At 42.7% G+C, this 26,868-nt stretch overlaps 1 protein-coding gene across 1 annotated transcript in view; it reads left to right on the top strand.

The window, feature by feature from the left end:
• The window catches only part of LOC115360473 (hydrocephalus-inducing protein homolog), a 62,981-nt gene extending 37,450 nt beyond the window's left edge, over window positions 1–25,531 (top strand). Inside the window, exons 25-44 of the mRNA XM_030053403.1 lie at window positions 5,065–5,293; window positions 5,934–6,131; window positions 7,436–7,562; window positions 8,225–8,390; window positions 8,710–8,857; window positions 9,734–9,941; window positions 10,032–10,253; window positions 11,961–12,130; window positions 13,186–13,384; window positions 13,982–14,128; window positions 14,219–14,389; window positions 14,678–14,787; window positions 15,300–15,522; window positions 16,030–16,239; window positions 17,643–17,806; window positions 20,512–20,662; window positions 20,832–21,062; window positions 21,161–21,385; window positions 23,852–24,133; window positions 24,906–25,531. Coding sequence (XP_029909263.1) covers window positions 5,065–5,293; window positions 5,934–6,131; window positions 7,436–7,562; window positions 8,225–8,390; window positions 8,710–8,857; window positions 9,734–9,941; window positions 10,032–10,253; window positions 11,961–12,130; window positions 13,186–13,384; window positions 13,982–14,128; window positions 14,219–14,389; window positions 14,678–14,787; window positions 15,300–15,522; window positions 16,030–16,239; window positions 17,643–17,806; window positions 20,512–20,662; window positions 20,832–21,062; window positions 21,161–21,385; window positions 23,852–24,133; window positions 24,906–25,103 — 3,779 coding nt within the window. The 3' untranslated portion in view covers window positions 25,104–25,531. The remainder of the gene's footprint in view (window positions 1–5,064; window positions 5,294–5,933; window positions 6,132–7,435; window positions 7,563–8,224; window positions 8,391–8,709; window positions 8,858–9,733; window positions 9,942–10,031; window positions 10,254–11,960; window positions 12,131–13,185; window positions 13,385–13,981; window positions 14,129–14,218; window positions 14,390–14,677; window positions 14,788–15,299; window positions 15,523–16,029; window positions 16,240–17,642; window positions 17,807–20,511; window positions 20,663–20,831; window positions 21,063–21,160; window positions 21,386–23,851; window positions 24,134–24,905) is intronic.
• Window positions 25,532–26,868: the final 1,337 nt, after the last annotated feature.

Genomic DNA, 26,868 nt, shown 5'->3' with positions numbered 1-26,868 from the left:
CCAATATGTTGAGTGCCCCACCAGAGGAAATAAAACCTTGGACCTGCTGTATGCAAACACCAGTGATGCATACAACACCACAGCCCTTCCTCCCCTTGGTAGATCAGATCACAACGTGGTCCTGTTAACCCCTGAGTATGTCCCCCTTTTTAACAGGCAGCCTGTTCACACCAGGACGGTGAGGAGGTGGACACAGGAGGCCGCTGAGGCACTGCAGGACTGCTTTGAGACAACGGACTGGGATGTACTCTGTTAGCCACATAGGAGTAGAGAGTCCCGGTGCTGTGGAAGACGTCCTGCCTGGTTCCTGTCCCGAAAAAGTCGACTCCATCGGACCTCAATGACTACCGACCAGTTGCCCTCACATCTCATCTGAAGGTGAAGGTGCTGGAGAGGCTGGTCTTGGCCCACCTGAGGCCGCAGGTGAAGGAGCTGCTAGACCTTCTACAGTTTGCTTACCAGCCCCATTTGGGAGTTGATGACGCCGTCATCTACCTGCTGCAACGAGCTCATATGCATCTGGATGGTGGTGGCAGCACTGTGAGAATCACGTTCTTTGATTTCTCCAGTGCTTTTAACACCATCCAGCGACTGCTGCTGAGTGAGAAGCTGCAGGTGATGGATGTCGACACCTCCATTGAGCACGTTTACATGCACACCATATTCCGGTTCGGCTCAATATTCCGGTTAAGGTAACTGCGCCGCGGCAACTGGAATATTCCGTTTACATGTCACTTGGCATGCCCCCGTGTTTCGGCGTATTCCACTCTCTGACGTAATGCGACACTCAGCCGCGGGGGGCAGCAGTACGCGTATAGGCGTCTGGTCTGCCGGAAAAACAGACGAAGAAGTCTTCTTCCTCGTCTTCTTCTTCTTTTTCTTCTTCTTCTGTCGCTATTTCTATGTTTTCTCCCATCGATATACTCCGTGATATTTAAGTCTTTCATTAGCTGAAGGTGGACTGCAGTCTCCTGGCTCTTGCTGCTGTTCGCCCTGCCGTTTTCCCCGCTTGCAGGTAACCATAGCAACAAAGACGCCACAGAATTCCTTGTGAGTCGAGCATGCGCAGTCGTGACTGAATATTCCGGTTCGGGGAGTTTTCCGACTAAAGGGGCGCTCACACTGAAAGCGACAGAGGCGACTTGAGCGACGAGCTGCCATTCATTTTCAATGTACGCTGGCGACGAGGGGCGATTCGGGCGACAGCGGCGATGAGCGACAGGCGACAAGCGAATTGGGCGACGAGCGACGTGAGCGACAAGCGAATTGAGCGACGCGATGCGAGTGAAAAAAGTTGAGAAAATCTCAACTTTATGCAAATGAGGAGCGACGCGACCGAGGCGACGGCCAATAGCGAGCCGATCTGGATTGCCACAGCGGCAAAAGTTGACCGGAGTATGAGAGAGGAGGAGGATGGATGATGGAGGAGAAACTGATAACTGTGGTCTCCGGTTTTCCAGAGCTCTATGATTCAAGCTTGCTTATATACAGGGACAAAAACAAATATACAGGGACAAAAACAAAAAAAACCTCCACACCTCCGATTTCTCACGCTGAAGTGCTCATTAAGAGCATTTTTTTCTTGACTAAAAACGATTCTGTTTATCTGTGATCTATCTGGGCCACTTTTACAAGAGGCCCAGCCGATCAGAAGAATCTTTTCGATCAATCAGGGACTTCCACTCATCCCACCGGCATATTATCCAATGAAATGAATGAGTTAGAGGCTACTCACATTACAAAGTTTGTACCGCGCCCAAGCGTTCATGCACGAGCACATGCACGGTCACGCACGCAGCGCGAACGTGGATACGGTGTAAATCATGCAACTTTCCCCCTGCCTCCGCAAAATCGTTTAATGCGCGCAGTGCGATTACCGGCGAATGGCCGCGTTGCGCAATCAATAATGAACCATGTTGTCTGTGTTGTGTCCGTTGTGCTGCTGCAACCGCATATAAACAAAAGTCAGTTTATAATGAAAGCACGGCAGTCTGTATGCGCGGCGCACCTGTCAGATCCAGTAGACCTGGTGCCGGCCGGCACCGCACAGTGTGCGGCCACCCAGTCAGGTCAGGTCTTCCGGATCTGACAGGTGCTGCTCCGGCTGTCAGCTGGACCTTTCTGAAGAAGGAAGTTACCTCCGAAACTTAAGGTAAATAAACATCCCTATGTCTGATTACAAGGTAGCCTACAAAAACGTCTTTAAGTTAAAAGAAAAAAGTCATGTATACAGCACCTACATATAGTCTATACTCCCGCTGACACACCTGCCCCGCCCCCTCCGTCGCTTCTATCGCTTCCATCGCGCCTGCGGAAAACTGCAAAGAAAACTGCAGGCGACGCGAAGGAAGCGAATCGAGCGACCACAGGCGATTTTGTCGCTTTCAGTGTGAGCGCCCCTTAAGGTGGTTACATGCCCCAATATTCCTGTTGGAACAGGAATATTCCAGGGGGCTTATTCGGAATTCTCTCCAACCGGAATATGACCTTAATCGGGTTCGGTGCGTGTTTACATGACACGTGCGCAACCGGAATATTGCGAATATTCCGGTTAATACAGGAATAAGGTGTGCATGTAAACGTGCTCATTGTCTCCTGGATTACTGACTACCTGACAGGCAGGCCACAGTTTGTCCGTCTGGGCAGTGTTCTGTCTGACGTGGTGGTCAGTGATACAGGAGCTCCGCAGAGGACTGTACTGTCCCCTTTCCTCTTCACCTTATACACCACAGACTTTCAGTACAACTCCGAGTCATGCCACCTGCAGAAATTTTCTGATGACTCGGCTGTTGTTGGGTGTATAAGTGAGGGAAGGGAAGGGGAGTACAGAGCAGTGGTGGATAACTTTGTGGAGTGGGCTGGACGCAATCACCTGAGGCTGAATGTCAACAAGACCAGAGAGATGGTGATCGACTTCACACTGCACAGCCACTGTGCATTCTGGGAGAGGATGTGGAGGAGGTGGAGGACTACAAGTACCTGGGCATCAAAATCAACAATAGACTGGACTGGAAATCCAACACCGACACTGTCTACAAGAAGGGGATGAGCAGACTCTACTTCCTGAGGAAGCTGAGATCCTTCAACGTGTGCAGCAAGATGTTGGAGATCTTCTATCAGTCTGTTGTGGCCAGCGTACTCTTCTTCGCTGTGGTCTGTTGGGGGAGCAGCATCGGAGCCAGTGACACCAGCAGACTCAACAAACTGATCAGGAAGGCTGGCTCTGTGATTTGCTGCACACTGAACACTGTGGAGGCTGTGGTGGAGAGGAGGACACTGAACAAACTGTTATCCATCATGGATGACCCTGATCACCCTCTCCACCACACACTGGACAGACAGCGGAGCTCCTTCTCCAACAGACTGTTACAGCTCCGCTGTCGAAGGGACAGATACAGGAAATCATTCCTGCCACAAGCCATCACACTGTACAATAACTCACATCTGTCGGACAGAGACAACTCACAACTGTCTGCTGTATAGTTCTGTTTTTAAACACTCCACTACTCAGCACCTTAACTGTTTATTATCCACTACTCAGCACCTTAACTGTTTATTTATTATTTATATATTATATCCTAGGTTAATATGCATTCATACTGTTTTTCATACTGACTGGAGGGGAAGTGGTGATTCCATAAGGGGCCAAATCAAGTCTGACAGTTCCTGAATCCCAGTACCAGGCGTCAGGTTCTGCCACTTGGTTTCTTGGTTTCATGCTAACTCTGTGCCATACCATCTGTATATTTCATATTTATTACCATCTGTATATTTCACATCTCATATTCTTAGGTTAGTCTTTATTGTATATATTTAGTCTTTATTGTATATACTTCCTCTTAATTTTACTTTATGTTTCTATTGATGCTGCTGTAACATGGGAATTTCCCAGTTTGGGATCAATAAAGTAAATCTCTATCTATCTCTCTATCTCTCTATCTATCAGTAAAGATATCAGTGTTTTTCTTAAATGTATCAGAGTATCTAATTGCCTGCTGTACAATTATACACCAGAATTGTGAATTGAATTGCGCAATTTACATTGTAATATATTAAAATGGAGGTTCCAACTGTGTGTGTTAAAACAGGTGCATCTCAGTAAATTAGAATATCATCAAAAAGTTGATTTATTTCAGTAATTCAATTTAAAAAGTGAGGTGAAACTGATATATAGATTCATTACACACAGACTGATACAGTATATTTCAAGTGTTTATTTCTTTTAATTTTGATGATTATAACTTACAGCTAATGAAAACCCAAAATTGAGTATCTCCGAAAAAGTTCAGTATTGGAGACTCATTGTGTCACACTCTAATCAGCTAATTAACTCAAAACACCTGCAAACGTTTCCTGAGCCTGTAAATGGTCTCAGTCTGGTTCAGTAGGTACACTAGTAGTAATCATGGGGAAGACTGCTGACTTGACAGTTGTCCAATCATTGACAAGACAATCATTGACACCCTGTACAAGGAGGATAAGGCACAAAAGATCGTTGCTAAAGAAGCTGGCTGTTCACAGAGTGCTGTATCCAAGCACATTAATGGAAAGTTGAATGGAAGGAGAAAATGTGCTAGAAAAAGGTGCAGAAGCAACAGGGATAACCGCAGCCTTGAGAGGATCGTGAAACAAAGCCCATTCAAGAATTTGGGGGAGATTCACAAGGAGTGGACTGCAGCTGGAGTCAGTGCTTCAAGAGCCACCACCCACAGACGTATCCAGGACATGGGCTACAACTGTTGCATTCCTTGTGTCAAGCCACTCTTGAACCAGAGACAACGTCATAGGCGTCTTACCTGGGCTAAGGACAAAAAGGACTGGACTGTTGCTCAGTGGTCTAAAGTCCTCTTTTCAGATGGAAGTAAATTTTGCATTTCAAATTGGAAATCAAGGTCCCAGAGTTGGTCCACTGTGTTTTATCAGGTGCAAGGTCAGGTCTGTCTACCAGCAAGTTTTAGAGCACGTCAATGCTTCCCTCTGCTGACCAACTTTATGGAGATGCTGATTTCATTTTTCAGCAGGACCTTATTGAGATGCACCTGTATTTGTGTTTGTCCCCTCCAGATGTGAGCCCCAGGTCTCGTCCTGGGAGCGCGTCAGCAGGAGCAGTGACTGAAGCCCGACCCAGCAGCGCTTTGGCCAGTGTGATGTCTGTACTGATGGGCAACCTTGAGCTCCCGCCCTTCAGTGTGGAGCCCAACATAGGAGCCGTGGCGCCTGGTGCAATGCAGACCTTCAACATTCGCTTTTCTCCTTTGGAAGTGGCCAGGTTCCAAGGCAGGCTCATCTGCAGGTATGTGTCATAGTTGTTAGTAATAATAACTATAAGAACTCTAAGAAGGACAAAATGAGGAGATTGGTCAAACCTTGAATGAAAAAAAAAAAAAACACAAATAAAGAAAAACTCATAAAAGAGCAAAAGGCAAATGCTGGATAGGCTTGCTTGATACATGCAGTTACATGCAACTTGTGTCAAACATAAATCTTCCTGAGGCAGCATTCATAGAACTGAGAGAAAAAGAAAATTAAGGATAAGAAGCTCATTTTCTTTAACAACAAATCACTGCATATAGTCACATACAGCAACCCAAATATTTACAGACTGAATTTAATTATGGTGTACATCATAGATACACAAATACATCCATGAACGCACACTACACGTAAGTTGTGTGGACATTTAAAAACCTAATAAATACACTTTGTAAGTACACATTATCTTACATGACCATGGTAACCGTGGGAAAGTTAATTGTGATTTTGTGTGTGTGTGTGTGTGTGTGTGTGTGTGTGTGTGTGTGTGTGTGTGTGCGCGTACACACGTATGTGAAGGGTGATTGAAGTGAATGGAATGAATGTGAATGGAATGTATCCACAAGTTCAGTCATATACACACGTTTTTTTTTCTCTGTGTGCTTATCTGTTTCCTCCAGAATCCCTAACTTGCAGGACAAGGGTCAGGCTCCCTGTGTGTCAGTGTGTGGCCGCAGCCTGCTGCCCCACTGCCACTTTGACCTGGAGGACTCAGACTACATCACTGGGAACCGCCGCAGCCCTGACAGGGGTCCCTTAGACCCTAACACCAGGGTCATCGAGTTCAACTCTGTTGGCTTGTCTGCAGCAACAACCAGGTTTCACATCTGATAGGGCAGACAGCTTTACTCTCTCCTACAGTATTTCTTGTTGAATGTGTTTGTAAAAATGGTGATGTGGGTGATTGTAGTTCAGAGAAGTGCAGTAGTTGAATAGCTGTCATTTGGATATTTACATCACAGTATGTTGGTAATGTAGGTTACTCGCTTGGATTGGCTTTCATAAATGATAGGGGAAATTACTGCATTATTACACAGATGCCTTAGATGCCTTTAGATAGATCTCCTTTCTATTACAACATCCACCTGGTGCTTACACAGAGCATACATGGGTTTGTTATGTTTCATGGAATGAAGTCCATTTCAGTAATTTCGTCCACTTGGTGAACATGGGAACAGGAAGCGCACCTTCCAGTGGTTTCTTCTGACTGTGTATGTATTCAACTGTGTGACCCAAGGGGTTAAGCATCTTATTTTGCAGGTCAGTCATCTAAGTCTATAGCTGTTCTTTGTTAACCAAAGAATGCCAGATTGTTTATTCGGTGGTGACATACAATGGCCTTGCCCAATGTATGAACCACCCCGCTGAGGCTCGGAAAGCGTTATCTGTGTCCATTTGGTTAGAATGTCTTTGACCCTGACTAGCATCTTATTGATGCCGATGGCTAGCTGGAATCCAAAGTGTTGTTGAGAATGATTATTCAAAGATGTTTCACAGGCGACAAATGCCAATCCAGCTTTATGTAGGGAGTGAAGGTGTTAGAGACCGTTGGGCTCCAAAAAGGTGAAAAGGGCACCTTTTATTGGTATCAGCTGCAAGGGAGGAATTGGCTTGATGGGGAAACTTCTGTCACAGCTTCCTCAAATGGGTTGTTCCTACAGTGTTAGCTTAGCATAAAGACTTGAAGTCTACGGGAGTCATTAGCCTAGCTCCATCAAAGTGAAAAAAATAAACCTTACAGCAACTCTAAAGCTGTATCTTATTTACACATGTAATGTAAGTGATAATGTAAGTAATGTGAGCGTTTTTTTTTTTTTTTAATTCCAATACGTGTTTATGCTAAGCTAACATGAAATGCTACTCACAGGAACCGAACCACTGAAGGTACAGAGGTGACAATGGTATTAAACATCTTGTCTTAGTCTTGGTAAGTCAGAAAAAGGGGATTTTGCCCCAAATGTGTTCCTTTACACATGTGGCAACAACCTGTTGACCCCAAGATTAGATTCAAGTGAAAGAGATGGAGGCCAACCATTTGAGGACTAAACATAATGTGAAATAGTATGTATGTAAGTATGTTTATGTTCAGTTTGTGTCTGTCTGCTCCCTGTCTGTTCCTCAGATGTTTCAGTGTGATGAACCCCACCAATACACAGTACTCATTTCAGTGGAGGTGCGAAGACTTAGACCATAGCCCATTCCGCTGCCTCACCTCATGCGGTACCATCCTGCCTGGGAAAAAAGTGGAGGTAAGACTGGAAGCACACTGCTATAATGAGGTTCAAAATCAGTCCAGAATCCCGTGCAACGCTCAGATGTAGTAACAAAATAATGGAGCTTTAATACCTAGGGCCAGTGAAGTAACAGGGCGGCTTAGTGATAAGACAGATCAACCTTTAGCCAGGTAACCTTGGTTTAAGTCCATTGTTGTCAAACCTTCACCCCACTGAAGTGTCTCTGAGCGGGACACTATACCCTATCAGTTGTAGGGCTGCTTTTCCATAGTTGTTCATGACCTCTGACCTGTAGAGGGGATGTGAGTGAAAAGAGGATGTCATTAAATACTCATACACTCAGTACCCAAACCCAATTGTTAAACTCATCTCATGAAATCTGTCTCTTTCATTTGTGTTTGGGTTCTCCCATCTCACTGAGTTTATTTCATGAAAACTTGTTTAATTTCATTTCTTTTCATCTGATATCATCTTGGTATCATCATCTTACCCATGTATATCTCAATTGACCTGATGTTGTCCGAGTTGTTTTATCACTCTTTCCTCCTCTCCCTTTCTGTTCTGTCCCTCCTGTTTTCACAGTCATGTGCTTCCTACATCTTGTTCATCCTATCTTTCGTTCAAGATGGTAGTGTGCTTCACTCTTCATTATCCTGTCTGTCTGTGTTTGCATGTAGGTGTGTGTGGAGTATGTAGCAGAGAAACTGGGTGTGGTGGAGTCTTTTTGGAGCTTCAGGATTGAGGCGCTGTCACTCTCTGTTCCTTTCCTGTGGGTGGGAAACTGCAGGGAACCGCTGATCTACCTGACCAGTGTTTACCTCAGGTTTGGTGACCTGTTTGTTGGTGAGAACCCCCCTCCCCTCCACACACACACACACACACACACACACACACACACACACACACACACACACACACACACACACACACACACACACAGGTTCTTGTCATTATTTGGTCTCTTCGTTCATGTTTTGTCTAATGTTTAATTAATCAACTGTTAATTAACTGATTAATTGTTAATACATTGTGACACAAGGAATCAATTACAGCAATGTGGTGCAGTACTGTGACAGAGGGAATTAGTCACTGTAGTTGAAGCAGCCGTGTGTGTGTGTGTGTGTGTGTGTGTGTGTGTGTGTGTGTGTGTGGATGCAAACAGGTCAAACAGTGGAGCAGACCGTTCATCTAGTGAATGAAGAGGAGGAGCCCTTCCACTTCTCTGTCTTGCAGTCGTCTCGCCACTGTGGAAACCAGCAGTACGGCCTGAGACTGCAGCCGTTCTCTGGCACAGTGGCACCCAAAGACAGGTAGGTAACACTTATCAGTCAGTCAAGTTTATTTGTCACATCTAATCATATAACATACAATCGCTTTTTATTTTCATTGTTCAATATTTGAAAAACTTAAATTATTACCTTCTCTGACATACAGTTTTGTTGTTAAAGGACCATCCCAGTGGTTTTGCATGTTTAGTGTAATGTCTATAAAATGTACCTACTTAACATATCTGCTAATCCTTTTCCAAAGAAAGCAGTATTTTAGAATCCATTATCATTTTTTCTACCTTTTTATCTAGCCATTGGTTTCCATTCATTCCACTATGATATGAAAATGAACTTTGAGAGACTTCAAACTTTCTTCACAACAACCTTTTCACATCAGTATTCACCGTAATAAAGTCTCCCATATTAGTGTTGTCCTTGATAAAGTGAAACAATCTCTTCACCAGGGAAAATAGTTACCATGGAAATAATCACTTTACAAAGCAATCTGTGGTTTATGAATGGTGATGACTTTATCTGCAGATCTGCAGATTTTAATTTGAAAATCACTTGATTCACATGAATCACACATGATTTGCAAAATGTTTGTTCCAATGTAAAATGTGGGTAAATTATTGTAAATGGGTTCAAACATTCAAAATCACTGATATATGGTAAAGTAGGACGTTCTCACAGCAGGTGTGTTTTTTTTTTTTTTTTTGGAGTTTTGTCGATGGTGGTGTATGCATAATTATTGTGAACTGGGATTTGGAGCTTCTGTTGCATGGTATTAGTTGGTGATACCTAGTAGCAGATCTTAATTTATACGTAAACACTGCAGCTTGTTCCAGATTCTCCTAGTCTAGCACAAAAAACTGTCAGTACGTTGACAAAGACAGGGGTGTATCTTGTCATTTGCAGGTTGCCGCTGTCATTGTCAGTCACACCTTGTCAGGAGGGCTGTGTGAGCTTCAAGTTGTTGCTGAAGGTGAAAGGGAAGTCAGAACCACTCACTCTGCATGTTAAGGCTGATGTTTATGGCATGAACATGTGTATTCACTTGGAGAAGGAAGATGGAGGCCTCAGAGAAATAAGTCCCAACCAGCTAAACACACTGGATTTTGGAAAGGTTAGCTCACATCCCCACACAGCTCTGCCTTTCTGTGAGAAACTATAACATGACAGTCATCTTGTATGTTGGTGTATACAACTTTTCTAGGTAGTCCTTTCTGAGCAATCCATCTTTACACTCCTGGTGTCCAACATGGGGAGGTTCAACGTGGAAGTAACCTTTGACCTGGCTGGTCCTCGTGCAGTGCTGCAACACTTAAAGGCAAAGCCACAGACTGCCACTGTTGAGGCTGACAAGCAGCACCGCTGGTCACTCGTCTTCTGCCCCCGGAGCACCTGCAGCCTGCGCTATATCTGCCTGACTATGAGGGTGAGATTTTAAGCACCTAGACTTGTAGTTTTGTCAGACTGACTCAGTTGTGGGAGTAGAACTAGTGTCTCACAACATTCATGAACTAGTAAACCATGATTGTATTTTAGTCATTGGTTTTCGAAAAACTTTACAGGGACAAGTTTACCTAGATCTAACAAATCAATCACAGAACAAAATGGTTTGACAAAATCAAGTGTGAGGAAACAAGAAAAAGCACAAGAGACAAATCACACTGTTGAATTTACATGTGCAGCCTTTCCTGTCCATCAGCAAATTTAGGGAAAACTGAGATATCTGCCATATAATATGATGATGCCATCTTCTAGTCCTTTTATCATTATTGTAGCTTCGGACTCCTAAGCCCCAAATTATCTCTTTTTGTCTTGGATGTACCATGAATGATGATATTTTCAAGTCAGTTTTGCTAACTTCTAGGTCCACACAGCACAGAAATGTATCTCCAATTCAGCCGCCAGAGATAATCCATCACTGTGAACTGGCCCGTTATAACATTTTTCATTATTACATCAGGATGACAATATCAGACCATACGGTTACATTTTGATAGTAGTTTCATTCACCTTTTTCAGATTAATACCCTGGGTGTGCCTTAAGTTGCCTACACATGAGCGGTAAATCCACTCTACATTGCGTGTGCCTTTTTTTGCCCATCTTTTTTGCCCGACCTTTGGAAGCACCTTTCAAAGCTAGTGTCAGATTCAAGATACCAACAGCCATAACTGAATGTCTTGCATTATATACTGCTAATTAAATAAATGTCACGACCTTGGACAAAAAAAAGGAAGAAATAAAAAAATAACATTGCATAGAGCACCTTTACTTTCATTTTGCCTCTGGGTCATTGTGTGGAACGGAACAGAGGAACGGACACTGTTTCTCAGAGTGTTCACCATGAACGTGTGGTAGACAGTGTCTACAAGTTTTCTGTTTCTTTCAGGATGACATTTTTTTCACCAAAATAAAACATTCAGCCAACTATAGTTACATTATTGCTCTCCCTCTGTCATGCACAACAGGCAAACCAAGATACCTCTTCCAGCTGTAGTCCGTGAAGTTAAATATAGAATGGAGCTTTATTTTTCAATTACGGATTAAAATTGACGTCGTCCTCTTAAGTGGAAGTGACTTGTAATATTTATATATAGTATGTCTTTCAAACTACTATACTTAAACAAACCAGTAAGATGAAGGAAAAATTGCAGCTATTTCAAAAAGTGATAAAGGACATGTACAGTGATGTAGAACAGTAAGGGAATGCTGGAAATGAGCAAAAACTCTAGCCACATCGGAACGGTCCATGAAAGTCTTTACAGAGTCAACAGTAGCATCATTACATCAAACAAACATAACTGAAAGAGACTGCCACATTGGATCTGACATTATGAGTGTTCTTATGTCAGGCCACAGACACCTTGTGACATCCATAAAGTAAACTAAACTGAAAATGACCTTTAATAGCCTTTTGCATCAACATTCATTCTTTTGCATCAATTATAGGTAATTTTCATTGTAGGTAAGTCATTTTTATACCTAATAGGTAGATGGTAACTTAGCGGAGCGGTTTTACTCTACATAGACTGTTAATGACAATCTTTGAAGTACCCAGTTTTGCCTGCATTTCTCCCTGTATTTACTCTACATTCCTCTCCTTCTGTTTCTTTCCTTCTCACTCCTTCCCATCAGGTAAAGCATGGGCCAACATTTAACTTTGCCATTAAAGGCAGGTCTGTAGCACCAGGCCTTCAGTTCTCCTTCACTAAACACGACTTTGGCAAGTGCTTCATACACAGCCCTGGCATGGAGCCTGCCTCAGAAACACTGGTGATCAGCAATAAAGGAAAAACATGCATCAGGTGTGTGTCTGACTGTGCATGTAGGTAAGGTAAAAATATTTACCCCTTACCATTCCACCCCACCCATTTTAGGGTGGAGGTAAAGGATCCTCAGAGGGGTGATAAATACAGGTGGTATACATCATTTGGAAGCTGGGAACCTGGAGATTGATTTGAGATGCAGCTTCGCACTATGTTAAGTTATTATAGTCATACATTTGTAGTAAACACTGTTTTGGTTATTTATTTATTTATCTATCTACCTATTTATTTATTTATTTTCAGAGTGTATCAGGGTTAGAATATAATGGTGGAAGCATATGGTAGCCATACCCATGCTCAATTATGTGTAATAAGTTGTTTCAGCAATTTTCTGGGTTGATAAACATTTGTTACATAGAGTTTGTGTTAACAGTTTTTGAACAGTCAAAAATTCATGCTGTGATTTTGTATCAAAAACCTTTGGCATTTAGAGATTTCTTTATTAATTTCATTTTTTCAGTTATTGGATTTTCAGTGATATGGGTGTGGATGAGACTGTGATGGTCACAGTACGTCATTTTATACAGTGACAGCAAGACACTATATGGTCTACACTGGGCTGACTAAATCCCCAAGAGTCTCAGCTTTCCAGTCAAACCCAATTTATGCAAGACTGTTAAGGCCCCAGTATGTAGGATCCATTTTAGAATAGGCAAAAATAACACATACTGCATGCAAACAACTGCATGTTTTTGTCCAAAACAGAACCCATTTTCATTCAGATATCTTGAGATGAGACATCAAGGGACCCTAAATAGCCATGCTAGTTTTTCCCTCGCCAAAATTTTGTCTAATTTTGGAGCAATATTTAGCTGCCTTGCAGACAATATAGCATGACATACTTGACATCAGTGAATTCCTCATATTGTCTAATTCCATATATCATTATCTGCACTCTAGCTTAACTGGCACAACTATATGTTTTTAATTCTACCAAGAAATGTATTCAAGAAATATTTTTGTATACCCAGTATCAATTTAATAGAATTGAGAACTAACCCTTACCCTAAACATATCCTGCCCTGCTCCACCAGTGTCCAGTGCCTGTTCAGGAACACCTCCCATTTGAAGGTGGGCTTACAGGAAGAAAGCCTGTTTCCTGGTGGTGTGATGAAAGTACCGGTCACCTTCTATCCTCTCAAGGCATGCCATTACCATGAAAAGCTCACCTTCATCTTAAACAGTTGTGCTGAGCAAGTGGTGGAAATATTGGGACAAGGCATCAAGATGAAGGTGAGGAAGAGGAGGTATTCGTGGATTAGTTTTCAACAGGGGCAAGGTTTTTGAATCTAATACTGTCTTTCTGGAAATCCCTTCAAAGCACAGAAAAAGCAGAGCTTCCTATAAAAACGTGTCTCTTCAGAGAAGCTTAAGTGTAGGATTGTTGGAAAGCCAGAGTTTTGTAAGTCAGTGTAATTAAGGCACTTTGAAAGTGTTGAAATTTGAAACTGCACTGATAAACAACTATTAGGGCTAATTTGTAAATTTAGTTTCAAACCTTAAACCTATATCTGTTCACTCAACTAATTTTACAGCATTAACTGTATGAATATTTTTAACCTGAATATAGGCCATTTTTTTTTTTTTTTTTTTAAATTGCATGTGAAACTATCACTGAAGTCATTCTTAAAATCTGAAATTTTTGACAGAGGAGTGAAACCTGCACAAAATTCACTCTCTGAATACTAAACCTAGCTATGTTGTGTAGATTTATAATCCAGAAATCTCCACCAATCGTATTTACCCACTATCCTATTCATAATGTGTTGACCTCTAATCTGTCTAATCTGAACACCACCTGTCTATATTATCTCATCATCCCTCCACCAGCTTGAAGTGGAGGAGCCCCGCCAGAGGAAGGTGAAACTAGGGGCTCTGCTGTTGGGTCAGAAAGTGAAGAAGCAGGTGGTTCTGGTCAACAACAGCCTCTCAGACCTCACTTTCATCCTGCTGCTCAACTCACATCTGGACCCCCGCGTAGGGAACACACATGCGCACACAGCCAATGAACACATCTGTATATCAGCACATGCATATATCCTTTAATGCTCTCCTCCTCTCCTCCAGGAGCTGTCATTTAGTCCAGCAAGTGAGCTAACCCTGAAAGCCAGCGGTGGTCGGTGTGTTGTTGACATCCTGTTCGCACCCCATCAGTGCATGTCTCCCTTCACAGCCGAGCTAGAGGCAAAGTGTGTGGGCCTGCAGATCCCCCTGCTGACCATCCAAGGATGCTGTCAGGTAGGTGCTGAAGTGAATTTGTTTTAATTTCACAAGGTATACAGAATTAGTCCATGTACAGCTAGTTTTGCCCTGACAAAATGCGCTCCTAAAGTGTATTTTAAGTAAGTAACTTTAAGTACCAATGGAAGCATGTCCATGAAAAAAGCTATTAAACTTAATTAATTAATTGCCTCTCCTTCGGAATATGCCGACTCATAAAAATGTGTAGTTTTGTTTTAGCAGCTCTACATGTTGGTTAAATTTGAGTTAGCAGTCAGTAGTTGTGGTTTCCATCTTCACTGGCAGGGTGTGGAGGTACAGCTGGACCCAGTCTACCTGGCCTTTGGGGCTGTAGTCTGTGGCTGTCAGGCCAAAAAAAGGATTGTCATGATGAACACTGGAGACATTGGTGCCAAGTAAGATTCTGAAAGCAGTAGAATCAGCTCTTCCTCTCTCTTTGTTTCTTTTTCACTCTCTCTTGCTCTCTGTCTCACTGCAAAGCAGAACAAAAAACAGACACACACACCATGGCAATAGGAGGACCTATCAACTAAAAAACGTATGTTTCACAGACAAACACTTTCACATTTTGCTCACACTAAAATTGAAACTAGACTCTGCAATATAGTTCACACACGTTGTGTCTGAACTTTTGATTGCAGTAATTCATCAGTTGAACAGACTGATTTCTTAACTTTATCTCACTTTTTTTCTAGAACAACTCCAAATAATGTTTATCTGTGATTTAGAATAGCTGTTTCCTGAACACTGTTTAATTTAAATAATATTTGTAGTCACTACATTTGCTACATTTATATGTAGCACTCTCTCTACAGTATTATATTCTCATATTTGTCCTATTCTTTGCTGTTCCTTTGACTACAGAGATCACTGAAGTTTCACTTCGCATCTAATCCAATCTAAACAGGTTCCAATGGGAAGTAGAATGTTTTCCTCCCGAGGTGTCCATCGTGCCTGCCAAGGGCTATATCTCTCCAGGCATGGAGGTTCCTTTTGATGTGACCTTTTATCCTATGGAGTTGAGCAATAACAAAAGATACGAGAACCTGGCTTGCTTTGTCGAGGGCTCCTCCACACCTGTCTCCCTTACTCTGACAGGCTCCTGTATCGGCCCCTCCTCTACAAAAGAGGTCAGATTAATACACTTTAATTGTGCCTGTGTTCAACAGGGGAAGACGTTGTTGATGACTTTGTAAGCTAATGGAAATTATTAAGTAATGGCTGGGACAAGAGCCTGGTCAGTAACAGTCACAACTATATAGATATGCTGATTTCTTTTTAAATAAGAAATCAGGAAGGGGGCAAATACTTTTTCACAGCACTGTAAGTGCTTACCCTTTCAAGAAAAGGTATTTTCCATAATGTAACCACATTGGAACTACCCATTGCATTTTCTTTGGGCTAACTGAATCGTAGACTAGTGCGGACTAGTCAGACTAGTGCAGACCAGAAAGACCAATGTGCATGAACTGATGAAGCCCCTTGGATAAGAAGCGAAACGTCTTCCTAAGAAAAATACAAGTCCAGTTGCCTACGATTCAATTTGCCCAAAGAGAACGATGACCTGGATAAATGAGAATATCCATACATACCCATTGCATTATTTTTCCCTCCTGCTGTCTTCTCCCTGTCCCCAGGTGGTGATATTTGTTTGTCCAGTACGTGACTCTCATGTCCAGACCCTGACTGTGTCCAACCCCACAAACCAGTGTTTGAGCCTCAAACCTGTCATTGAAGGCGAGCAGTGGAGCGCTCCGCCCTATTTGATTCTCGAACCCCACCAAAGCAAGACCTATGAGGTCACCTACCAACCACTGACCATGGCTCCTAAGGGCAAGGAACACCTGGTATAGGAACACTAACATCACAGACGTAGCAGAGTCTTTAAGACACATAGGGCCCTATCTTGCGCCAGACTCCCCAAACCCGCTATTTGCGGATTTAGGATTTAGGAAGAGGCGTTCCCCCGTAAAAGTTGCTATCTTGTGCACCTCCCGCTAGCCGCAAAACACCTCCGCTACCCGCTATATTATGCATAGGTGTGTTTTGGGCGTTACGCCAGTTAAACCAATCAGTGTGCCAGGTGCCATTGCCTTTAAGGGCAGGATGCGCTATCCTAAATCCTAAACCCGCGATGGAGAGAGGGAGGTAGATTTTCTCAGGGCTTCTACTGAGGCTAAAGCAAGTTGGCTTTATATACATATTATATATTATATTATAGGCGAGTTAATTCGGGAGGTGGAGCCACATGTGTCCAAGTGGACGTGTCACAAGGTTGTACTGATTGAGTAAAATCCCCGGGTCACACCACACACACACAAGAGGCAGAGGTGGAACTATGTGTAAACTAATTTATTGACAAGGTAGATTGGGCAAATAAAATATTAAAAATAAAGCTACTGGCTTCCCCTTCCCTAATCTGGCTTATTATAAAACAATAAAACGTGCTGGCGTAAGTGTCCAATTAAAACAGTCTTTCCTCTAAACAGTCTATATGAGTAATATACTCAGTCCATTCCGGCGGCGTCCCGGTATCAGTCCGACCGTGTGCGTGGCGAGGCTCCGTTGGGGCACGCATTGAAGCCCCCTGGACGCGCTCTCCTAACAGCCCAAACTGTGTGTGCGCAAGATAGCAACTTTAGGGATAGCGCATGAAACACGCCCACGACGCACCTCCAGGCGCAAATGATGCAGTCGGCATAACGGATAGCGGGTAGCGGGTGGCGCAAGATACCGTTTAGGGATAGCGGAAGTTCCTAAATCCGCAATTTGCGGGTAGCGGGTAGTGGCAGCGGATAGCGGGTGGCACAAGATAGGGCCCATAGTCTCAGTTTTTTATCATTTTGTATAGAATATAATCAACACATTGTATGGGATGCACGGAATTTAAAATATCTTGTATTGAATGTTTAGCCTTGTTTAGAAATGCAAAGGGCTAGGGTTGTATGAAAAGCTGTTGCCTTTAAAACTGTAGAAAAAAAACCCACAAAGACTAACCTGTAAATTTTCTCTTTACAAAAAAACAAACCTTTCAAATAATCTTGCTGTGGAATTATTTTAAAAGCCCTTAAAAGCATCTGGTATAGAAAGACTAACATTTTGATGACTATTGATTATTTACCCCAACATCTCTCTTCCATCTCCTCATTTCTGCTTTATTTCTCTCTTCTCAATCACTGCTTTTCTCTCTTGCTCTCTCTTATTCCCTGATCTAATGATCTTATTATGTCTTTCCTCCTACTTTCTTCAGGGATCAGTGTTTTTATCCTTCCCTGATGGCAGAGGCATGCTATACTCTCTGCAGGGAGTTGCTGAGCCTCCCAAGGCGGAGGCCACTATTACCCATGAACTGCCTGCCAAGACTCACCACACTGAGTTGCTCCCTGTGCAAAACTGGCTCAATAAGCCACAAAGGTAGAACACACTCAAACCAGCACCAGTGTACTATATGCACACTTACAATCACTTACATGAATCAAAGAAAAGAACTGTCTTACTGCCATTACATAGCAAGACATGTCCTTCTGTTTGGAGACTGCACTATATGTGCACATATACAATGTAGACAGGCTATTTTTGAGGACAACATAATAACCTTTAAGGGAATGGGGTCACCAAAAATCCAAATTTACTTGGTAACACTTTATAATAACTATCCTTTACAAACACAGGGCTGATAGCTGCTTCTCTTCCTGCTCTCAACGAAGGCGGACGCTTTTTCTCTAGCTCCCTCCTGCCCTTATCTGCCCTGCTCTGCTCTCTGTCTTGTGTTGTCTCTATCGGAGCCTCTCTCTGCATTTCTCTCCGAAAATCCACAACAATGGATCTGATCAGCTGGTCTCTCAATGCAATTGATCAAATTTTCTCTACAAGAAAACTGGGCAAAGGAGAGCCCGCATGCCCCGCCGGAACGTTTGCCGCCGGGTACACCATGGACTCCTGGGAGAAGTGGAGGATGATGTGCCTGTCCATTCTTTCCGTCGAGGATGTTGAAGACGTCTACATGATTGGATTTATGATAACAGGATTTCTGCTGTTTGGAGCTGGTGGATTCCTGATTTATCGCAAAGTTCAGAGAGTGTTGGCAGCGCTTTTGGCTCTGGAGAAGCTGCCAGCCATAGAAGGTTTGTGCCGTGCTAACAACACTCAGACTCATGCGTTGTGCGAATTGATTCGTGAATCAATTGGACTTTTACGCCAGATGGGTAACAACTTGGAGAAGTTGGAAGCTCGACTCTCAGGAAAGGTGCCATAATTCGAAATTATTCGGAATCACCGAGAGAACCACAGAGACTTAAGGCTGATGGAAATTGCAGAGTCAGCCTGACCAAAACAATCACCTTATCCACAATTCGGCGCCCCAGCGACCTTGGAAGGCCGCTATCTTCAGTTTCTCCTGGATGTTTATGCAGACAGCTTTTGGTGTCTCTTGGACGGGATGTAACTTAAATTGGAATTTCCCCTTGTGGGATTAATAAAGTGTACTTACTTACTTACTTACATTCCGGCTCTGCGCCGGATCTCTGGCGTACCGGTGTGACTACGAAAAAAAAAAAAAAAAAGGAGGTTCGCCCAGATTTATCTACCAGACATTTCTGTGGATCCAATAGAAGTGCAGCTTTCGCTCTCAACCACACTAACAATAGGCCTACTAGCCAATCAGAAGTAGGGCGGGGGTGGGATTTGGTTGTTGACAATCAGGCGCTCCACGTGCCATCGAAAGTGAGCCTCGTTAGCCTACAGTGATGCACTGCAACCCACAGGATGGACTGCAGGTTCATGAAGCCCAGGGAAGACAGCAAAGATGTTGATAAGGGTGTTAAGAATAAATGGCGCTGGGTTTGGATAGAGGAGAATGGGAGCAATGTGGCAATAGATAGTTACAAGATAGTTAATAGGGTTATTTTCAAATAATGTATATATGTTATATGATAACCCTAACCCTAACCCTAACCCGAACAGGATATCAGAAAATGCCCATTCTGTTGACTGCAGTGCAGAAGGCCCATGTTACCAACAAACCATTCTGTATCAGTGATAGCAGCCTAAGTGGAGACCTATTTAACTTATAGAAAAGAAAAAAAAGTATTTTAAACCATTTAGAGCACCTTTAATGAGCTGAATATGTGCATCAGTGATATCACACACAAGGATTCTGTGTCCTCTGATGACATCACTGGTGGATATATTCAAACTCATGAACTAAATAACTGTAAAAGAAAATGTGTGCAAAACAGTTTACATTATGTACAAAATAAATCAAGTGCCCCTTTGCTGGATAATAATGGTGGTCACACAAAATATTGACACTTTGGGTGCAATTTGGACATGATCACTGTGAAGTGCACTGACTTGTGTTGCCAGGTGTTTAGACATTAAAGGCCCCAGGGCATGAAAAATGCAATTTTTGTTGTTTTTGCAAGATAGGGAAGGTTTTGGGGCCACATAAATACTTTGATGCATTAAACCTGTGATAAAGTCTCCCTGTAAAATGAGCAGATTGCACTTCCGTTACTTCATGATGTCATGAAGACGGTGACTACGCCCACAGCCCGCCACTGCTCCCCAGGCAACAAGCTCACAAGCTAGCGAACTTAGCCAGTCCGCCGACGCTCCTCAGCTCACACATAAATCTAGTTATCTAGTTATAAGACATACTCTGCATAGTAAGTTTGCTCTTAATAAGTTGTAAATCAGATATTAACAAATAGTTAACAAGTCGTTTACTAATAGCTTGTTCATGATCTATTAACTATTTTTAAGGCATTCAGTTTTTACTCTTAGCAAGTTGCTAATTATTAACAAATAATCAACAAGTCATTTATTAACAACTTGTTCATAATCTGTTAACTAATAAGAGGATTTCTTAACTATTTACTAACTCTTTGGTAATTATTAACTATTAGAAAGTGATTATTAATTTATTAACTGATAATTTGTGAATCATCTATTAACTGTAAAGGACTGTTATTATTAAGTGTTACCATTTCTGGAAACACACAAACTCAGAGATGCAAAGCTGCCAGCATTATCATACATACTCCCTTTCCACCGTAAATGAGAAAAAGTTTCATTGAGACAAATGTACAGTGTAGTAATGACTATTTCTGTTTGCCCAGGTTTCGTGTGGAGATAGATGTCCTGAAACCCAAGAGGACAGATGCTACAGTGTCCCTAAAGGGTCAACATTACTTCGATGTTCCTGCTCTGGCCAAAAGAGACTATAAGATGTCCTTCTTCACATACAGGGAGGGAGTGTTCAACACCAAGGTCTGGTCTCACATACACACACACATCAACAAGAATTCATTAGCTTAGGACAAGAGTCGTGTGTAAAATCAGCTCATGTCTTATTTTCCAGAATGCTTGAAAGATTTGCATAATTGTCCCAAATTTATTTTTCACCTTTGTCCTCACCAAAACCTTTAACCATCCTCAGGTGACGTTCCATAATGAGGCGTCTGGTGAATACTTGTTCTACCATGTTAACTTCAATGTCACGTCTCCTGGGGTGCTGTCCACCATGCAGCTGGAGACGACTGTCCGCCACACAGCCTCTGCCAGTATGGTGGTAGAGAACCCCCTGACCACGGCTACCTCCCTCACCACTGATTCTCAGTGCCCCGACATCAGTGTCCCGCCCCATTACACTATGCCAGCACAGTGCAAGGTGAGAACTAAGTGCATTTCCAGCCATACTAGAAGAATGGTTGTGTGCCCACCCACACACACTCACTGACTGACTGTGTGTATGTGTCCTTTCTCCAGAGCACTCTAAGATTTGACTTCCGGCCCCTGCATGCAGGCGAGTCCACAGCCAGGCTGACTCTACACAATAATGAGCTGGGCTACTTCCACTATGAGCTGCTCCTCAGAGCCCTGCCCCCACCGCCAGAGAAGGCCATCCACTTCATCACTCCTCTGGGCAGTTGCCACTCTGCGCTCGCCAAGTTTATCAACTATTCCCATGTCACGGCTATATACTCCTGCAAGGTAAATGAGTATTAGCCATGTCCTGGTATTTGGTATTTCTTCCTACCATCTTTCCTGTCACTGTCAGATACTGGTGCTGTGTACTGTATGAGATACCCTGAAAAATGTCATAAACCGAAGTTTGGAAAATGTACAGGGAAATTGTTTTTTCTTTATTTTTACTACTTTCTACATTGTAGATACATACTGAAGACATCAAATATATGAAGCAAGATATATGGAATTATGTAGCAAAGAAAAAATGTTAAGTAACTCTAAATATGTTTTATATTTTAGATTCCTCAAAGTAGCCACCCTTTGCTTTGTTGACAGCGCTGCAAACCCTTGGCCTTCTCTCAATTAGCTTCATGATGTAGTCACCTGGTTTTCACTTCACAGGTGTGCCTTGTCAGGGTTAATTTGTGGAATTTCTTGCTTTATTAATGGGGTTGGGACTATCAGTTGTGTTGTGCAGAAGTCAGGTTGGTACAAAGCTGACAGCCCTATTTGACAACTGTTAGAATTCATATTATGGCAAAAAACCAATCAGTAAAGAGAAACGACAATCCATCATTACTTTAAGAAATTAAGATCAGTCAGTCCGGAAAATTGCACAAACTTAGAATGTGTCCCCAAGTGCAGTCACAAAAACCATCAAGCGCTACGACGAAACTGGCTCACGAGGACCGCCCCAGGAAAGGAAGACCAAGAGTCACCTCTGCTGCTGAGGACAAGTTCATCCGAGTCACCAGCCTCAGAAATCGCAAGTTAACAGCAGCTCAGATTAGAGCCCAAATAAATGCCACACAGAGTTCTAGCAGCAGACCCATCTCTACATCTGTAGAGATGTGCAGAGGAGACTGCGCCAATCAGGCCTTTATGGTCAAATAGCTGCTAAGAAACCACTACTAAGGAAAAGCAACAAGCAGAAGAGATTTGTTTGGGCCAAGAAACACGATGGACATTAGACCAGTGGAAATCTGTGCTTTGGTCTGATGAGTCCAAATTTGAGATTTTTGGTTCCATCCGTCGTGTCTTTGTGAGACGCAGAAAAGGTGAACGGATGGTCTCTACATGCATGGTTCCCACCGTGAAACATGGAGGAGGAGGTGTGATGATGTGGGGGTGCTTTGCTGGTGACACTGTTGGGGATTTATTCAAAATTGAAGGCACACTGAACCAGCATGGCTACCACAGCATCCTGCAGCGACATGCCATCCCATCCACCTTGCGTTTAGTTGGACCATCATTTATTTTTCAACTGGAAAATTACCGCAAACACACCTCCAGGCTGTGTAAGGGCTATTTGACCAAGAAGGAGAGTGATGGAGTGCTGCGGCAGATGACCTGGCCTCCACGGTCACCTGACCTAAACCCAATCGAGATGGTTTGGGATGAGATGGACCGCAGAGTGAAGGCAAAAGGGCCAACAAGTGCTAAACACCTCTGGGAACTCCTTCAAGACTGTTGGAAAACCATTTCAGGTGACTACCTCATGAAGCTCATCGAGAGAATGCCAAGAGTGTGCAAAGCAGTAATCAGAGCAAAGGGTGGCTATTTTGAAGAATCTAAAATATAAAAAAAAGGTGAATTATTTCACCTTTTTTTGTTAAGTACATAATTCCAAATGTGTTCATTCATAGTTCTGATTCCTTCAGTTAGAATCTACAATGTAAATAGTCATGAAAATAAAGAAAAAATGTTAAATGAGATGGTGTGTCCAAACTTTTGACTGGTAGTGTAAATTGGTGATTTTCCGGAAACCCAGCATGACAGTATTGCCATAAATGTCACATGGGATTCCATACAGAATTTCAACTTGTTGCCATTTTGTGTAGTTACTATGGTGGCACTTTGAACAGGGATGAAACTGCATTGGGGAAAAACTATTAGGTCTATATGTCATAGTCATAAATGCCCTGTGGGACTCTACTTGTTGACATTCGCTTTGCTTACCATGCTGCCATTTGATTTGGAAAGAAACTAATGGCAAATCAGGCTGGCCTCCCATGACATGACATGACATGGCATGGCATGGCATGACAAGTCATGTCATGGGCAAGACAAGTCATGTCATGTCAAAACATGATGATGGAGAGCTTCATTAAAAAAAAAAAAAAAAATCAATTCAGTCATACAAATAACAGGTGGAAATTTATTTTTCTATTTTGTATTTATTTATTTATTATTATTTTTTTTAATCTTGCACGCTTCTGTGTTATCTTATCATGTCCTCTCTTTACAATTCATGTCCTACTTCTAGATCGTCTCATTGGTTTCTATTGTCCTATTGTTTTTGTTGTGTATCATGTCATGTCATGTTTTTTGTTTGTTTTTCTGTCTCTGCTGGTGGTAAAAACAGTTTCTCCTATGCGGGATAAATAAAGCTTACCTTACCTTACCTTAAATGCTGTGTGTGTTTTTTTTAATTTCCTGTTGTATGACAACTAATACATGCCAACATGCCTTATGGTCTCGCCTCCCCAGACGGACTGCCCAGACTTCATAGTGGACAAGAGCTTTAGTGCTTCGCCGGGGTTCCACGAAGGCTCAGAGGCCGGTGTGGAGATTTACTTTGAACCCCACCAGCTGGGGGAGGTTAGGGGCCAGCTCACCCTGTCCTCAGCTGTTGGTGGTGAGTACATCTTCCCCCTCCATGGGACCTGCCTCCCTTCAAAAGCCCAGGGCCCCTTCACCATCAGGTCTGGCTCCAACATCTCTATCCCCCTCAAGAATGTCTTCCTGCAAGCTATGGCCTTCTCCTTCCAGGTGAGGAGCTGGTGGGACTGTTGTCTGTATGTCTTTGTAAAGACCAGAGGCCAAGGGTAATAACCAGATCAAACAATGAAATCTAAAAAAAAAAAAGTTTTTTTTTTTTTTTTTGAAGAGGCATGCATGTGGGTGGAATTAAAAAAAAAAAAAAAAGATTTCTATCATTTCTATCATTCAAATGAAAGCCAAGAAAATATTTTCTAAAGCTTTTCATAGTTTCCAGTATTTCTCCAGCCTGTGCAAAATGCAAAATCTTAATTTACCGTAAAACACTTGGTAAAACCTGTAAAATCTTTGTAAAGTGATGTAAATTAACTTTTTGTGTCTTGCCTTGTCCTTCTATTAGTTACTCTCTTGCTCTGCTGCCTACCCACTGAGTGAACTTGCCCATACATACTCTTTCCTTCACTGTTTCTACTATAGTGTAAACACTTACTTTAATTGCAATATCTTGCAGTAACAGTAGCAATGGAGTTAAATACAGTGTCCCCATACATATTCCTCATATCAATAACCCTCTCTGTCATATCACTTCCCATCATTCTGTATATTTTAAACTTTATTTATCAAGGGAGGGTTTCCCAAGCATACACATTCTTCATAATGCTGTGTTTCAGGGCTGAAACAGTTTGACACATTTGTGGCATGTGGGAGTAGCTGGGTGCTGAGAACCTTGATCCAGGCTGCCTTGCAGGCAGGTTATCCTGCTGCCATAATGGATGTTTTAACTGTAGCCGACTTAATCTATGACTGCTTCACTTCCCCTCAGGTGGACAACCCATGCTTCACAGTGAAAGGGCCGAACATTATCCCTTCCAAAAAGACCCACAGCATACTGGTGAATTTTGAGGCCCCGCCAGGCTCTTTGGGGCCCTGCTTTGGCAAGCTGACCGTCTCCATCTCCAGTTCAGATGCCTGCACCAAGCCCTGCTCCTGGGTGTACTACCTGAGGGGTTCCTGTCCCTGAGACACTCCCAAAGTCGATGCACATAGAAGACCATACATGCACAGACGCTTTAGGCAAGATTCAAACTAAACTTTTATGTGAGATTTTAGAGATTGATAGTTTGGTATAACAGAATAGAATAGAAGCCTTTATTGTCATTGTGTACATACAATGAAATTGCAGGTGCCCTTCACAGTACCGTTTACGATCAGACATGGACAATTGACCAATACAAATGAACAAACAACATGAAGAGACAAATAACGACAGAGAAGAGACAATACTGAGGTAGAGGCAATAATGAGGTAAGGAGAAAAAAAATATAAAAAATATATAAAAAACATAAAATGAAGTGGTGTAACAGTGCAATTAAAGTGGTGTAACAGTGCAAGTTAGGCTACAGCAGGCTATAGAGTCATAGTGTATGTGTGTTAAGAGATTGTATGGCCTTGGGGAATAAACTGTTTAAGAGTCTGTTGGTGTGTGTTTTCATTGACCTATATCGCCTCCCTGAGGGCAGAGGGGTGATCAGGTCGTGTCTGGGGTGAGAAGAGTCCTTTGTGATGTTTCTTGCTCTGTAGAGGCAGTGAGTGTCAGTGATGACCTCTAGTGAGGGAAGAAGGCAGCTGATTTTCCAGAGTTTATAATCCTCTGCAGAGCTTTCTTGTCTTCTGCTGTGCATCCTGCGTACCACATCATGAGGCAATATGTCAGGATGCTCTCAATGGCCGAGCAGCAGAAGGCCATCAGCAGCTGCCTGCACAGATTGTTCCTGTGCAGAAGGATTATTTTGCCTCTCAGGTTTGTTATGTGTAATCTACTGTCTAATGCCTTAATTCCTATTCTGAAGCTAAAAAATACAACCCGGAGTAGTCCTATGTGTACTTACAGTATTTGTTCTGAAAATGTTCTGAACTGTTCTGAAAAATATTGTTCTGAAAAAAAATTCTCAAACATTTCAGTGACTGACTGAATAAATTCAGCAGTCTGTCGAAGCCTGTCATTACTTGTTCATGTCCACATGGGGGCAATCATGCCAAACAGTCCCACCAGATTTCCTAAGTGCTTCTTTCTCTCTTAATTCTAATGATTAAGAGATGGAGTGGTATGAATAATTGACTGAATATTTTGCCCTTTTGTTCATCCTGATAACCTGTGTCCTAAACTGTCAAATCTTTTCCCACCAGGGCACACAGCAGTGTAGACTAGTGGCTTATTTGAAAGGGCAGAACTAGGGGAGCCCCTCTTTACCAAAGGTTGGATCTGTGGCATCACACACACAGCCCTAATGAGGAGCTGGACTGACAAATCTCTTGACGGCACTCAAAACCCCTGTGATTCTCACCTGCCATCCTCTGCCCAAAGGACCCCACACCTGATCAGTCATAAAAGGGCTGAAGTGCAACACAACCTCTTAGTTTTGGCATCCAATAATAGGAAATGCGTGTGGTAAGGAGTTAGTAAAGGGGATGCCATTGCCCTTCTCTTTAGAGTCCCAGGTTGCTGTCAGACAAGAGGCATTAACCTACATTTAGTTAATTCCAAATATTCTGTGGTGGTTTCTGGCTTTAGTAAAACTACACAGATGAGTGTTACGGGGCTGCTACACTACCTCAAAAGCAGCTGCAATACTCAGAGCAAGAAAAAAATGAAAATCTCATACTAATTTAAACTCTTCAACTCTGCTACTCCCTTTGGTTGGGTTTGTCATTACAAATGCATGCTGCACGGCTTTGTTCAAACCCACAAAACTTTATTATATTTTAAATTCTACTGGCAATCCCAA

The sequence above is a fragment of the Myripristis murdjan genome, chromosome 6, assembly GCF_902150065.1.
Source record: "Myripristis murdjan chromosome 6, fMyrMur1.1, whole genome shotgun sequence".
NCBI lineage: Eukaryota > Metazoa > Chordata > Actinopteri > Holocentriformes > Holocentridae > Myripristis > Myripristis murdjan.
This window is presented reverse-complemented; position numbering and strand designations above follow the sequence as displayed.